At 30.9% G+C, this 16,087-nt stretch overlaps 1 protein-coding gene across 3 annotated transcripts in view; it reads left to right on the top strand.

Annotated features, from left to right (window-relative positions):
* Nucleotides 1–10,100, top strand: part of LOC145259671 (E3 ubiquitin/ISG15 ligase TRIM25-like) — a 155,180-nt gene extending 145,080 nt beyond the window's left edge. For 2 of the 3 annotated variants that reach the window (XM_080117331.1, XM_080117330.1), the window contains 2 exons: nt 3,304–3,425; nt 8,556–9,390. In XM_080117331.1, coding sequence (XP_079973457.1) covers nt 3,304–3,425; nt 8,556–9,115 — 682 coding nt within the window. In that variant the 3' untranslated portion in view covers nt 9,116–9,390. Of the gene's footprint in view, nt 1–3,303; nt 3,426–8,555 lie in introns of all 3 variants that reach the window. The other variant, XM_080117332.1, reaches the window with a different exon arrangement.
* The last annotated feature ends 5,987 nt before the right edge of the window (nt 10,101–16,087 follow it).

Raw genomic sequence — 16,087 nt, 5'->3', positions numbered from 1 at the left:
AATAAACTCAAGGCATAAAAACAAAGAAATAATACCTTTAGTTTTTTAAAATCGGCCCATTAGAACTGGTGTTATGACCATTCAAATATCAAAAAATGTGTGGTTCACTGGACATTTTGCCTTAAGTCAGTCCTATTCAAATGCATATAAGCTTGTGACTGAAAATGGTAGGAAATTTCCACAATTTACAAACCCATCTTTACTTTAAAAAGTTGTATCTTCAGATATTTTTAAGATATTATGATGAAATTTTGAACATATCATACCATGAAAGTTCAGTTACAAATTAATTAGCATGCTAATTAGCATATTCCATTTTCATTTTAACAGCTTTAAATAGAAACATAAAAACAGCTAAGAAAAATGGTAAGTAAGGCTTTATCATCATGCGAAATATTATTCTGATGGACATTAACATTTGTCATCATTACAATTCAAGATGGCAACCAGAAAATCCAAGATGGCCACCATGACATGATTCAAAGAAATTATTAACAAAATGTGGCTTGTAGCATATGAAATGAAATTTTGTACAGATTGCCATTATGTTTTCAAGTACATTAAACTAATTAGGATAATTAAATTTCATTTTAATGGCTTCAAGTTACTGTGACAATTATCAGGTGAGTTCCTACCACTATTTTGTATAATTTTTTATTTTTAAGTCATTATCAAGACTTCAAGAGACATCGTGGCCATTTTTTCTTGTGCTCAAGTAAAGCTTGACACTATTTGTTTTTTTTTAACATAATAAACATTTACAACACCAAAAATTTATCGATGTAGGTAGAAGAGTAACTTGCCTTTGGTAACATTTATTTGTTATATATTTGTTTTTTTTTTTGACAACTTTTTCATACTTCTGTGGATTGTAAAACAAACCCAATAAAAGTTATTCTTTCACTTAGCTGGATAAGTGGTTTGTGTTTAAACTCATTTAAAAGCATGGTCATTGTCGGTTATTCTTTTTCAAAGAATTTATTTTTAAAAAATATTCTTTTCCTTTCCATAAATAAAACTTATGTTTTGTAAATAATAACAAAAATAAAATGAATACTTTATGTTCGTAAGTTAATTGACAAACACTTGTTTAGATTTTTTTGTGCGCATCTCGGCACACCAAAAATTCTCATGTTTATATGTGATTGTCACTTCTTCTATCGATTCATGCATAATAAATTTTTATCCAATTCTTTTCAAATTTTAGAACAAAAGAAATTAATATATTCGTTATTAAATTACATTTGAACACAGTTTCTATCTTTATTTATCTTTGTATTACAAATCGTTAACTTTGAGATGTTGTATTTATGACTTGAAAGCCAAGAACAACAAAAAAAAAAACAATGTTCATTGTCGGTTATTTTTTTTCAAAAAAATATTCTTTTCCTTTCCATAATTGAAACTTATGTTTTCTAAATAATAACAAAAATAATGAATACTTTATGTTCGTAAGTTACTTTACGAACATTTTGTTTACAGATTTTTTTGTGCGCATCTCGACACACAAAAATTCTCATGTTTATATGCGGTTGTCACTACTTCTATCGATTTGTGCATAATAAATTTTTATCCAATTCTTTTCAAATTTTAGGATAAAAGAAATCAATACATTCACACTATTAAATTGTGTTTAAACAGAGTTTCTATCTTTAATTATCTTTGTGCTACAAAGCATCAACTTTAAGATATTCTAACTTTTGACTGGGAAGACATACATGTGTTCAAATTCCATAGCAAAGACAATTCTTTTCCCTGATTAGCTAAAACAACTAGAAACGTCGTCGAGGGGTACAACCTCCGCTTCGTGTATTAATGTGAACACACCCTAACCACTTATTTGCAAAAAGTGATTTACTGCTGGCATGTTTCATCATTAATAGTCGGATTTAAATAACGATTTCTTCGAATGTACAAATCACATCAAAAATATTAAAATACCATTTTAAAGTAAATTTTATTGTGAATCCAGTTATGTAAGGTTTATTTTTATGGAGATAGGAGAAATGTACTTATTACTGATTTAAAGACTATGAGTGTCAAATTAAGTAGCAGTGTGTGTCTTGTCCAATGCTGAATGTGTCTGGTATTGCTACATTTATCCGTTAAAATTTGTTAAATTTTAATGTTTTCTTATCTTTCTGATGATAGCTCAAATGGTAGCAACTAAGGCTAAAGCGCTAAATGTTTTGGTTACGATTCTAGCTGATTGCACCCAAGTCACATTTTTTTTTTTTTTTTTTACTTTTGAAATCCTTACTATATATTGAGTACAATATAATAATCAAAATATTATTATAAAAATAATCTGCATAAATTAAAATATATTTAAGCATGTTTTCCAACCAGTCAATGTTGGGGGGTGCCTTCTAATGTGTGTTTGTGCTATATCTAGTTTTGTGGATGTATCTTGTGTAATTACTGACTTTTAGCTGGACACACAGACACACAATTTTTAATTATATAATGTAAAATTGTATGTTTGTGTATCCAGCTAAAAGTTAGTAGTTTCACAAGATACATCCACAAAACTAATAGATTTTTTTTCAGCATTATCTCAACAAAATATATGCACTTTTTTTAATTATTTATTATTTTGGGAATCAACAAGAATAAAAGAGGTTGGGAGGAAAGGTGGGGCAGCAGGACTTGGTACAAATCCACAAGTATAAAGTGACTCAGGCTTGTCTTCAGAAGGAGTGCTATGACTTTGTACCTTTCTCTTACTGGTCCCCCTCCTCCTCCTCGACCTGAACATGCTGGACTATTTCGTTGAGAACTTCACCAACATGACCTCCCATAGCACCAAAGTCAGCCTGATCACCGCCATCTGCCGAGCTCCTGCTGATGATTGTGGAAAAAGTATGCTCCCAGTTCTAGACCCGTATTGAGGCAGTAGGTGGCTAGATTGAATAGTTGTCAGCTCTACTACATAATCAAGTTATCTGAATTGATTTTTTCAATAAAAGTTTTAAAATAAAGCTATAGTGTTGTTTTCTTTAAGGTGACACTTTTATCGTTCCACCCTATATACTAGCAGGGAGACTCGACATTGCCCGGGATTGAATAATGATCAATGAATGTTTCACACTCTCATATTTTTATTGTCATCCGTGAAATCACCCATTTTTAAATCAAATCGATTGATTGCCTGCTCTAGTTGGGGACCCATCCACGGCGTATCGGGAGAAATCTTCTCATGTTTCCCCTCAGTTACTTCACAATATATATTTTAGTCTACATTGCACTGTAGAGAATCTACTGTATAGTTTATAAAATCATTTTTATAATTTTTCTCCTCAGAATGCAACAAAGTGAAAGTGAATACTTAGAATTTGTGTCTGACAATTCGATTCAACAAAGTTTCCGGTCATCAGTTGCTCAATTTCGTAAAAACATCACAAGCAATTTGCAACTTCTTCTTGGTAAGTATCAATGCATTTGATCAACAGAAAATTTTCTTAAATGTTTGCTTTATTTTTATTTTTTTTAACAAGATGTTGGTTTACATTACATTTAAAGTTTGGAATTCCCTTCCTGCTTCCCTGACTGTACTGAATTCCCTTCCTGCACTGATATACAATATCAGTACAGTCAGAGAAGCAGGTAGCAGGAAGGGAATTCCAAACTTTAAATGTAACGTAAACCAACAGCCCCTTATGTCCAAGCGGCAATATGCTTTGTTAGGAGTGAACGTGAGTAAAAAAAAATAAATAAATAAAATAAAAAGTAAAAGTTGAAATCAAGAAACAAGAAAAACAATGTTTTATACTATGATGTTTCTGCCTAGGGTGTCACCAAATCATCTGACGATCAGGTGTCTTCACCAGCATCTAGACTTGTGGCGCATGAGTTCAAAGTATTTTAGAATCAGCCTTGCAACAAGCCAATTCCAATCAAATTAACCCCTTTGTTAATGTTTTGTTTTTTGTTTTTGTTTTGGGTGTCAGTGCAAGAGCTTGAAGAAATTAAAAATCAGTCTGGAATCAGCCTTTGACAGGAAAAGATTGATTGACTTCAGTCGACTGCCAAAACCAACAGTGAATTGAAATAAAAATGGGAATTTTTATTTTCTATAAAAGCACCTTTGAAAGAAATGAGAAAGAAAAGTAACCAACTTTTCTAATTGAAACAAATTATTTCAGCAGAAGAGATTAAAAGCTGACTTGAAATTGGAGGCTATCTTATCTCTGAAAGACATGAATGGAATGTGGGTGCACATTTGTCACAATATGCATGCCTCCCCACGAGGGCAGATTATCCATTTAGGACTGTGGATTCAACATATCATCAAGCATCATGAATTTGACATATCCATATTATTCGAGCATCATGAATCCGACATATGCAAGGAAGACATAAGGCCATATTACTCGGGCATCATGCATCCAGTACATTCAAAGAAGTCACCATGTTATGTATTTAAAAATCAAACATCTGAGAATCTTATCTTTCTGGATATAGAATCAGGGAAAAGGTTGGTGAAGAAATTATCTTTCTTCTTGGTTTAATAGCGATACTGTTATCGGTTGTTTGAAAAATTTGTTGGACTGTTCTTTTGTTTTGAAATTATAATTTGAACTTTTGAATGACTTTCAAAGTGGGATGCATCAGTCTATGTAGTGACTCGTATTTCTTTTCACAGCCGTGAGAATCTTGCACTTTGACATTGCATCCTATTATCAAGAGCTTTGAGTGACTCTCATTTCTCCTTATCATTATTGCGATTTCTATTATTCATCTTTGTATTCTTTGTTATTTGGTTGATTTTTTTATAAAAACAAAATAAGAAAGAATATATACAATATAATTTTGACTCGAGATTCTCCTTTCATTTGCTTCCACTGTTGCATGCTTCTTACTAACCTACCACGAACACTTCCAAGAATTACTCTGGGAATATAAGGATCATTAGCCTGTACACAGCTTGGTATCACATGGGTATTTTCCTCCATAGGTTTTCACTTGATGGGACAGAGCTGGGTGGCACATTTTTGCTGGTAGACTCCCCTACACATGATTATGCAGGTTTCTGAGTGAAGATGTAACGATACAAATGAATTACAAGTTTAACACTGAGTATTTGCCAAACATTTGGTTAATAATTTATGAAGATAAAAATATAACTGTGTATTTGTATAAATGAAATAATTAGAAATTATTCTATTTTACTAAGTAATTTTCTTTTTTCAACTATTAGCAAAATTAAAATAGCTGACTTGTTTATGAATAAACTGAAATGCATTGTGGTGGATTTAATTTTGTAATTTATAAAATAGTATTTTAAAGTTTTATTTTATGCTGTTTCAGTTTTCATTCCAATAAATATTTGATTAATAGTAAAAAGAAAAAGTTGAATGCGCAATTATTGTGTGGGAAATACGCAAAAACTGACAATATGACAAATGGTCACAAAATTTTATTTAGATAAAGATTAGTTTTTTTTTTTTTTTCATGTTTGATGAAAAGCAAGAACTTGCAATTTTACCTGATTAGGAAATCAATGAAAATTGTTTCATAGAATATTTTAATACATCAAAACATTAATCCTTCTTAATCCTCTGTTAATCCGGATTAAATAAAACCTCAAATTTTCATGGGAGACACTTCTGCATCACAAGTCAAAAACCTACTTTTTTGTTCATCTTCAACTTTCATTTTTTTTTTAAATTTCATTTTTAGTAAAAGTATCTGTGTTTTTTTTTTTTTTTATTTTTTTTTTATTCAATTCAGTGTTGTATCTTGAGTAATTCTGCCCTGCCTGAATGATATGGAATTTTCTTGGTTTGGATTATTTTGACTTTGAACTGAAGGAGGAGGTTGTTCTTGGAGGAGGGGAGTCTTTTTACCAGGGAGTCCCTACTTATCAAGGCGCAAAGGCCACTTAAGGATAACGGTTAATGAGTGCATGACTGTGACCGAGACAGCAGCATAATGAAGAAATTATTGTAAAATTAAAAATGTAAATAGGTCCAAAGGAATTGCCCTCCATAAGGTACAAAAATCATTATCAATGTAATCCAACAAGTGATTGGGAAATTATTAAATCCAAAACGCCAGCTTAAAACAAAATTCAAGTCCATAAGTATCATGTGAATATCCAGAGTATATTGTGTTCATAGGGAATCAATTTTGTAAACATTATCTATTGTTCGTATTTCTTTAATTGCTCTATCTAGGATATTGAGCTTTTTATTAATAGGTTTCAATTTTAAGATAATATTTTTTATTTGTCTTTATAATTCTCTCTCATATATATATATATATATATATATATATATATATATATTTTGTGTACAGAAAGTTGTTAGTTGAGACAGGTCATTGGTACCGTCGATTTCAAGCCCGATAATAAGGCCTGTTTAAGGTATCCTTATCAAGCTCTCTTCAGCCAATATTCGTCTCTTAAACGGGCCTTATTATCGGGCTTGAAACCGACGGTACCAATGACCTGTCTCAACTAACAACTTTTTGTACACAAAATATAAGTACGCTCTTAAAATTTGGATTTTCCTTTTAATTGAGCACTCTGCTGGAATTCTTTTTCCAAAAAAAACTAATCATGTATATATATATATAGAGAGAGAGAGAGAGAATTATAAATAAGGAATGAAAACAAATAATGTTATGCTCGTGCAAAGGAAAAATAAACTAGAAATATGAACATCTAAGGTTAGTGTATTTATTTTAAATAATTGTACTTTAAATCTTATAACTTATTTGTTCTGATGAGACCGGATTATGTAACTGGCACGTAGCATATAATGTGAGGCTGTAAAAGACCCATAAAAAAAAACTTTCCAAATTATAAATGTACAGACTCTCTGAGAGGAGTTATATCCCTAGGTTGAAGTGACTTTTTGTTGTTTGGTTTTTATGTATATTCTTAGCACTGATGAGCTGGCCATACTAGATTAAAATTAAAAACATACATACAGCAGACTATGCATAAAAATATCTGTACAGTTTGAATCGAAACAATTGTATGCTTGTATAGGAGATAAAGTGAACTTTTCTGGACGAGCATAAAAATGAGTGTCTGTTCCCAGTGAAGCTGTATAATATAAAAAAAGTGTGAGTGTGTGTATATATATATATATATATATATATATATATATATATATATATATATATACATACACACACACACATATACAGGGTGTCCCAAAAGAAGCTGATGGTAAAAAAAAAAAAAAAAAAAAAAATTCATAACTTTCTTCATTTTTTATTTTTAGATCATCTAGAGTAACCCTTCCAAGGTCATCATGAGTTATTACACTACCGAGGAGTGGATATTTATCGTAGAGTTGTATTTTCGGCTGAATGAGTTAATATCAGAAACTCAAAGAGAATTTCAACAAAACTTCAACACAAGAAATTCCCCTACTCCCAATGCAATAAAAGCTATGGTGGCTTGATTTCATGAGCAAGGGACTGTATGTGACCTTCCTAAATCAGGTAGACCCCGTACTGCAAGAAGTGATGAGAATCGTCAGAGATTAGCAGAGAGTGTGGCCAAGGATCCATCCACATCAGAAAGGAGGAGATCAAGTCAAATTGGGGTCTCTCGATCAATGTGATTCCAGCAGGACGGTACAATGGCGCATACGGCACGAGAAACATTAAATCTGCTCCAGGACATATTCGGCAACCAAATAATTTCTCGTGGCTGTGAGATAAATTGGCCACCCCGCTCATCAGCTCACATGGCAGATTTCTTCTTTTGGGGTTACCTCAAAGAAGAGGTACACGCAAACAAACCAGCCACAATAAATGCCCTTAAAAACAATATAGAGGAGGAAATTAGGGCCATAAGCCTTGAAACATTTAAATGTGCAGACAGCACAAGAGTGTGAAAATGAAAATGGACATTTGAGTAATATCATTTTTCATAACTAAAATTAGACCTTGTGAAAAATATACCCTAGATTAAGTCGTGTAAATAAGATTAGAATAAGTAGACTATGATATTTTACTATATCTCAAAAAATCATGGAGAGGCTCATCTACCTACATATGAAAATTGGTAAGAACTTAAATATGGAGGAAGTTAATCAAATTTAAAATCCGTCAGCTTCTTTTGGGACACTCTATATATATATATATATATATATATAGAGAGAGAGAGATACTCCCATTGATTTTGACCGATATGGTCTGCCACAACAATTAAGTTGTTCGGAAATCTACACAGATAATTTGTTTATAGTGGTGAAGGCTTTGTGTAGAACCAACCACATTTTTGATACAACTATAAATCTCAGTCGTGTAATGACTGCCACAAGATCCAGGTTTTACATCAGTTTTCCTCCTAGATGCATACCTTAACAAAAACTGAGGATTAAACACATCCCCAGAGACTAACTTGTAGATTTCTACGCTCCAGTGCATATATATATATGTGCGTGTGTGTGTTTGTGACTGCATATAATTTTTTTTAGCTGGCTACTTCTACGCTTTTCTCCATAATTGTAGAGCATTTCTAAATGGTTCGATTTGAACTGCAAGCCACAAATTGAATTTTCAGATGTGAATTATTTTTTTCTCTTCTTCAGATGATGATGAATGCAAATGTCAAAGCATTGTGCCACTCATGCAGACGTCAGCTTCCCCAGGAAAAAGTGAGGGACCAAGGGTACAAAATAAGTGTCTCATGACATGGGGATTTAATTCAACGACCTTCACAGCAGAAAAATTGGAAAACAATGCCTTTTGGTCAGTGACCATCGAACGCAATTCAGCCCAAATTGGAGACCTCAAATCTGGGTATGTGTTTGGTGCCGGAATTTCATCAGAACGTCTCAACTACAAAGACCAGGTTGGCATTCATAAGAAATCAGTTGGCATTATTTGCAACAATGGCAGCATCCAATTCTGCCAAAATGGGAACTGTGAACTCCTTATGTCATTCGAAGGTTTGCCGCTTTCGGTGACACTTTTTGTCCGACTTGACTGCGACAATTCGATCGTTTTAGGTTACACTTTGACCAACACAAGTTGGGGTGATACACTCACAGGAAAGAAGATCTTCTCCGACAAAACAGCAATACAAAGTATTTATCCTGTTTTTACAGTGAGTCAAAAAGTCAAAATGCAATTCCCAACTTATGTGTGATGATGAGGGACAAAGACATTTCCTCAATTCTCTACTAAACATTTAATTCCGAACAGAAGGAAATGGAAAACAAAAATGTTTGGGCATTTTGTTTTGGGAGTTTTCTTCTGACATCATATTTTTTTTTTATCAGTTTTAAAAACAGATACATGTATATATGAGTATAATAATTTATTTAAAATTGTGGATGCAAAAAGTAATTGTCATCTTTTTCTAATTTTATTATCAAGGGACCAATTAGAAAATAACTAGAAAAAACAAAACTTAAAAATAAATTCAGTGGCATTACATTTTTTTTTTTTATATTCAAGCCAAAATTAAACATTTTTTAAGATCATTTTTTTTAATACATTGAATTTTAAAAACCAAGTTTTGGTTTAAAAAAGTAACTTATAAAATAAGTTTTCCTTGTTTATTTTATTTACATGTAAAAAAAATTCTGAAATTTTTTTCTTTAAAATTTCTGTCTTTCTTTTTTATGTTTAATTTATTTTTCAAAGATTTCCAGAAAATTCATTTTTTAATTAAAAAAAATTAAATAAATGGACCTTTAGGCCAAGTTTGTTCATTTTAGAATGAAATTTATCGGAGATTTTAATCCTTACTTTTAAGTTAGGATGTGAACATATATTTTTTTTTTACTTTCTATCAACAAGGCTTCACACTAACGTTATGATGATTGCCAATGTAATTAGTCGATCAGTAAAGTTAAAAAGACACATAAAAACTGGTTGAATATGGCTTTTTTTTTCGTTTGTAAAGGTTAAAAAATATTTCAGACCATTTAGCATAATAATTAGCATGTTTGCTAATTTGCAAAATAATTAGCATGTTTACTAATTTGCAAAATAATTAGCAGGTTTGCTGATTTGCATAATAACATGTTTGCCAATTTGCATAATAATTGCTAAATGTTTGCTAATTATTATGCATTTCCTAATGGGCCAGGAAACTAGGGTCCAATCCTCAGTCAAGTCATACCAAAGACTCAAAAAATGCTTAAACACTGAACATTATAAGGTGAGAATCAAGGGTAAGTGAAGCAATCTATGGAAAAAAGTGGTGTTGTTCCCTACATCTTAGTATAGTAATTAAAGAAAAGGGAGTCTTCAGGTCGCCATTGATTGATTGATTGATCACTTTTTTATTCTTAAAGTAAAAACGTTTTTATGTTATAGGATCTGAGTTTGATAAAGTTGCAATTTTAGATGATGAATTGGTGGACAAACGAAGCAAATTTTCTTAATGCAATAAAAAGGAATGGGGAGGGGGATATGCAATCAATGGCCTTTCATTGTGCTGATAAAAATAACATCTTTATTAATCATTTTAAGTTTTTATCTTTTATAAAAGTTTTTAAACTAAAGGAGGAGAGAAGGGAACGCAGCGTGTTTCATTTATTCGAGATAAGAGTTGATGTATTCTGGATGATTATCCCCATCACTCGGTGTTGGCAACTAAAATTTTTAATCCTCATTCTCTTAAAACGAGCAACAAAGAAATTGTGAACAAAGAAAACATTGTTTTAACTCATCATTGTTGTTCTTTCATAATTTCAACAACATTATAGCTATTAATTAATCATTTTAACCATCAAAAAATCATGTTAAACATCAAAAAATCCTCCCCATTCAACAACTGCCTTATAAGATTTCGATTGCCGTACTATTTTATCTACAGGATAATTAGATTCGTGCCATTATCAAAAGTGAATATATGCAATCTTGCATGAAATGGACGATTCCTTTGTTTTTCATTTAAATCAATTTTCCATTCAAAAAATGTTTCTTTGCTAAAAGACAAATTTAATTTTAATCTTAAATTCAAAAACCTTAAAATCAAATTACATTTCATCTTTTAACCCCATCCCCTCTTCATATCTTTGCTATTTTCCATGACAAAAATAGTTTTTAAATGTTATTTTTTGTTTATACAAAACTCAAAAAGATTAAAATTACGTTTGTTTTCATTTCAAGACACTTAATTATAAGTATTTTTGAAACCTGAAACAAGTTCTATGTAAAGTTTAAATCAAAAACTTGGATTTTGGATTTTATTTTGAAATTTTGATGTGATAAAAATTATTTTTTACCTTTTGAGCCAAATGCTTCAATTTCGTTTTATCTTTTGCTTTGTTAAACCATGTCTCACAGTTTTCAAAGCAGAAAGAGTTTTTCGGAAGATGGCAAATGGGTAAGAAATCTCAAATAGTTGTGTGAAGATGCAACTGTTTTCAAAAGTTTTTCCTTTCTCAATTTATATTATGTGTGTGTGTGTGTGTGTATATATATAGTATTTGTTTCCTCAAAATCAAATATGGTGGTGCAAGACAGCTTCCCCGTGATAATAATCTAACGCTAACATCCTTAATTTATATATGAAATTCTAATTTTATTAGGACAAGTAATTAACACGGCAAGATTACATTGTTTAGCAACCTTATTTCCCCTTCACCCAATCCTGTGCTGAAATTTAAAATCTGAGATTGAAATTTGTTGCCTTTAAATTGCATCAATCAACTATTTTTTTATCATTATTTAATAAAATTTAACTAAAATTGTATTTTTTTTATCATTATTTAGTAAAATTTAACTAAAATTGTATTTTTTTTATCATTATTTAATAAAATTTAACTAAAATTGTATTTTTTCTACCCACAAATAACAAATGCTACAAATTGTCTTGAATTCGAACCTATTTTCATCAACACTAAATGAATTGATTTACTTTTGTTTTTTTGCAGAAACAAAAATATCAAGTTGATTAAATTATTTTCAAATACCTGTTAAAAAACATAACTTAATTCTTTCATTCTGTCAAATTGATAAGATTTTTTTTTAAAATTAGGAACAATTTTTTGCAACTTCTTTTAAAAGGGGAAAACACCTAACAATTAAGTTAGTTTTTAATAATTAAAAAGAAAATCTTATAATTTTATTCCATATTTTTAAAAATTATTAATTTATCTCTGATTTTGCTTGAAAACAATTGAAATTTGTGTCAAAGAAATCATGTAAAATTGTAAACTGAATAACCAAATGAAGCTGTATTTATTCTTTCATTAATTTTTTGTTAAAAAACAAATATAAAAATCTGGATTTATTTATGTAAAATATATCTGCAAATATTTGAACTATGAAAATGTCAAAAACATTTTTGTTTCATGTCAAATTATATAAAAAAAATAATTATATAAAAAAAGTTCATGAAGATTTATTAAAAACATAAGCACAAAAGTGCAGTTTTTTTTTTTAAATTATCAAAGAAGTGAAATTAAGTCTTTGAAATTAAAATTCTCACAAAATTTTAATTTGTTTTAATATTAATAAATTCTATGAAATTTTGGATTTTTTTTGTGCCATTTTCAAATTCATGTGAAAAATGTTTTAGATGTTTTTAAAAAGATTTGCAAAAAAATGGCCAGAATCATTTTTTTTTATCTGACTCCACTCTTGTATTGCCTGTCATGCAAACCTTGTTTGTTTGGAGATCGAACTGATTTGGGCTTTTTGTTCTTACATTTATTAAAATTTAAACAACACTGAATTTACAACTTGAAATTCTTGACTTGAATCTTAAATCTCATGATGATGATGACTGTTCATTTTTCAAACTAAACTAATAAAATTAAAAAAAAATTGAACAATAAGATTTTTTCTTTTTTCTTCTATTTTGAAACTGAAATAAAAATAAAGTTTATTTTTATTACTAAGATTTCTATATATATATATATATATATATATATATATATATATATATATATATATATATATAGAGAGAGAGAGAGAGATAGATAGATAGCTAATCAGTAATGTGGTGGAATATTTATATGCCTGCCTTCAACTGCCTTTTGCATTTCTGTTGTAAAGAATGACCAAAGTTTTGGTCATTGTTTTTGAACAATCAAAGAATTTTCATGAATAAAACATTGAATTTAGATTTTCTTTCTTTAACAATAGATATACCATTTGAAAAAGTTATATATTCATTTTTAGAATTCAATGAAGTTAAATTGGAATTTTTAATTTAACTTCTTTGGATCATTTGAACTATTGTTCTCAACTCAAGATGAAAATAATAGATTGATTAATCCAAATTATCAAAGTTCATTTAAAAAATCTGAAACTTGATTTTTTTTAAATGTATTTTATTTTATGAATTACTTTATTAGATTTGTTTGTCTGTACCATTCATTTTTTTTTTCAGATTTCTTTTGTGATTCTTAAAAATTTGAAAATGATAGCCACAAGATTTTTTAGATCTTCCCACTTTTGCCATACGTTGAAATAAAAAGGACAAATCCTGCATTCGATAAACCTTTCCTGCAATCTATCAAAAACTAAAGCAGTTGTTGTTCATTCATAATGATTTTGTTGGCATTCATTGCTCTAATATCTTTCTGTTAAGAATTCTTTATAGTAGGATATTGGATACTTAGGGGAGAGACCATATGAAGGTTGCTAATGTCTCTAAGTGAAAATGTTTTCTGTGGATTCAAACTTGGCACACCCACTGTCACCTCCCTGGAGCTGTTTCTGACAAGTGAGTAAAACTAGGTATTTTATAAAGCAAAATCCAGTATCAACATACTCTTCCTACAATTCATATCAAATTCTTTTTGTAAATGTGACCTCTACATTACAGTCAACAGCAGTAGATTGTGTTGGACGAATTACATCTCTACAATTGACAAAAAGGCTGAGTGTGTTTTGGCATTGCTCAACAAAAACTTTGAGTTCTTGTCGAGAATTTCATCATATTAAAAAAACAAAAATAAAGGAAAACCTGTATGATGCAAGTATCAATATTCCAAAATTTGCATAAATTGATCAAATCATTTTATTTTTAAAAAAGAATTAAATTTTATGAGGAAATGAAGAGACTGTTTTGTTTGCTATTTTAAAAACAAAGTCAAGAGATAACTTGATAATTAAAACTTGCAAGATTTATGTTGTAATGCCTACAAATTCCCATTAATCGCTTAAAAATGATTTTCTTTATAAAATTTGAACAACTTGAACAATTTACATGATTTTTGGAATATATTTTTGTTTTATTGTGGGTATCTACGTCATACAGACTTTTTGATTTTTGTTTTTTTAATATGGGGCAATTCTGGACAAGAACCAAACTTTGTTAGTTGCTCTCCATTTATTTAAAACTGTACACACTTATCAGCAACACTCAAAAGTTGCATTATCAGTCTGAAATCCCTATCTTGCTCTGTTCTGAGACATGCAACTAAATGAATACCTTCCATCAGACACCTTCCATACCCTGAATGTCTTACTTCTCCAGGCTTAGATTCATAGAAACCCTACTGTCCCATATATACATATGTAAATGAAGGAATTCTATTCCTACCAATTATTCCAAGTCTAGGCGATTTCTAGTTAGTGATTTCAACTCTAAGTTAGGAGTCAGTCTCTTGATGGTGTGGAATCAATGGGCAAGCAGAGAAGAATCGCAAAGCTCACATATGCCTTGACTTAGATTTAGAATTGGCTGGGGATGACTCTGTCCTCCTATCAATAGAATTTAATTCATAATTCTCAAATCTAGTTTATTGTTTTAACTTCTTGCCATGTTTACTCGTTCTAATATACGAGAATCCGCCTTTCTGATACTGGAATTGTCATCCCACCCTTCCTTTTCTTTTTCTTCGTCTATTTTTCATCTATCCCTGTTACCATGAAAGGGTGAGTAGTTCTTTCTCCCTTTGGGCTGGTCCCTGAAATCACAAATGTTTTCTTAGGCATTAATCGCAATCCCTCTTTATGAATTCATTCTCCAAATTTCAACCACAGGAAAAAGTTAGTGGGTGTGTCCATGTCTTGTGAATCCTTTTTGAACCTCTTGTTAATATCCTGAGTGTCAGACATGATCAAACGATAGGCACATCCCTTACATCAAGGTGTCCATATGGCATCGGCTGGCAGATCTGGTTGTCGTTGAGTCTACATTGCATCATTGCGAACAACATTTCCATTGTTATTAATGGCAGGTCATCATAATAGGGACCATTTCTCTGTTACTGAAAATTAACACTTGTATAATATAGCAAACAAAGGAATTTTTTATGAAAATAGATTTATTTTAACACTGGCGGAGCAATTCGGCCCGACATGTATTGACAATGGTCGGCACAAAACTGCTATGCATCCGCCATGCATGGAATCCAAGCCTCAACTGTCTTTCTCTTGCAAAGAATTGTATTGTAAAGAAAGAGAGTGATGGAAAGATAGAGAAGGAGAGAGAAAGAGAAATATAAGTTTTAACACGTATTTTGTTTTTCAAATTCAAATGTCAGCATGCAAGGCTAACCTTTCACTGTGCATCCAATTATGTAAACAATCTCGTCACCTGTCAAACTGAAGTTGACAGGCCTGATATTTGGAAATATCTGCCTCTGCCTGTATCTGCGCTTTTCCCCACAAGTACAGAACTAGCCTGGCTCAAGGTTGATTACAGTGGCTCCCTCAAAAGGGTTTCTCACCCATTATACCACAGATGTGTGCAGCCCTTTTCAGTTTTTGACGAGCAATGCTTACCACTTGACACATTTCAGAAAACTCTATCAGCAGCATCAGTGGTACCTGTTTCATCTTGTTATTCCTACATTATTGATTACTCTTGTTCCAGATGTCTGTCAAGATTCTTGTTCTGTTTATAATAAAAAGTCAAATTGGTGACATGCAATATGATTTCCGTCCTGCTAGATCTACAGCTGATATGCTAACTGTAATATCACACCAAATTAGTGAATCTCTTGATGGAGGCTTTGTTTCTGGAATGATTACTCTCGACCTATCGAAATCCTTTGATAGGATTTGGCATAAACGTCTACTTCACAAGATTTCCAACTATGGAATAGCTGGAAATGTCCTCTCAACCATTAAATCCTTTCTCTATGATATATTTATAAGAGTAATTGTCAATGAGCAGAAATCAGATTGTGGAACTGGTCTTCAC

This window comes from Euprymna scolopes, chromosome 35 (genome assembly GCF_053919585.1).
Source record: "Euprymna scolopes isolate OS-2025 chromosome 35, ASM5391958v1, whole genome shotgun sequence".
NCBI lineage: Eukaryota > Metazoa > Mollusca > Cephalopoda > Sepiida > Sepiolidae > Euprymna > Euprymna scolopes.
This window is presented reverse-complemented; position numbering and strand designations above follow the sequence as displayed.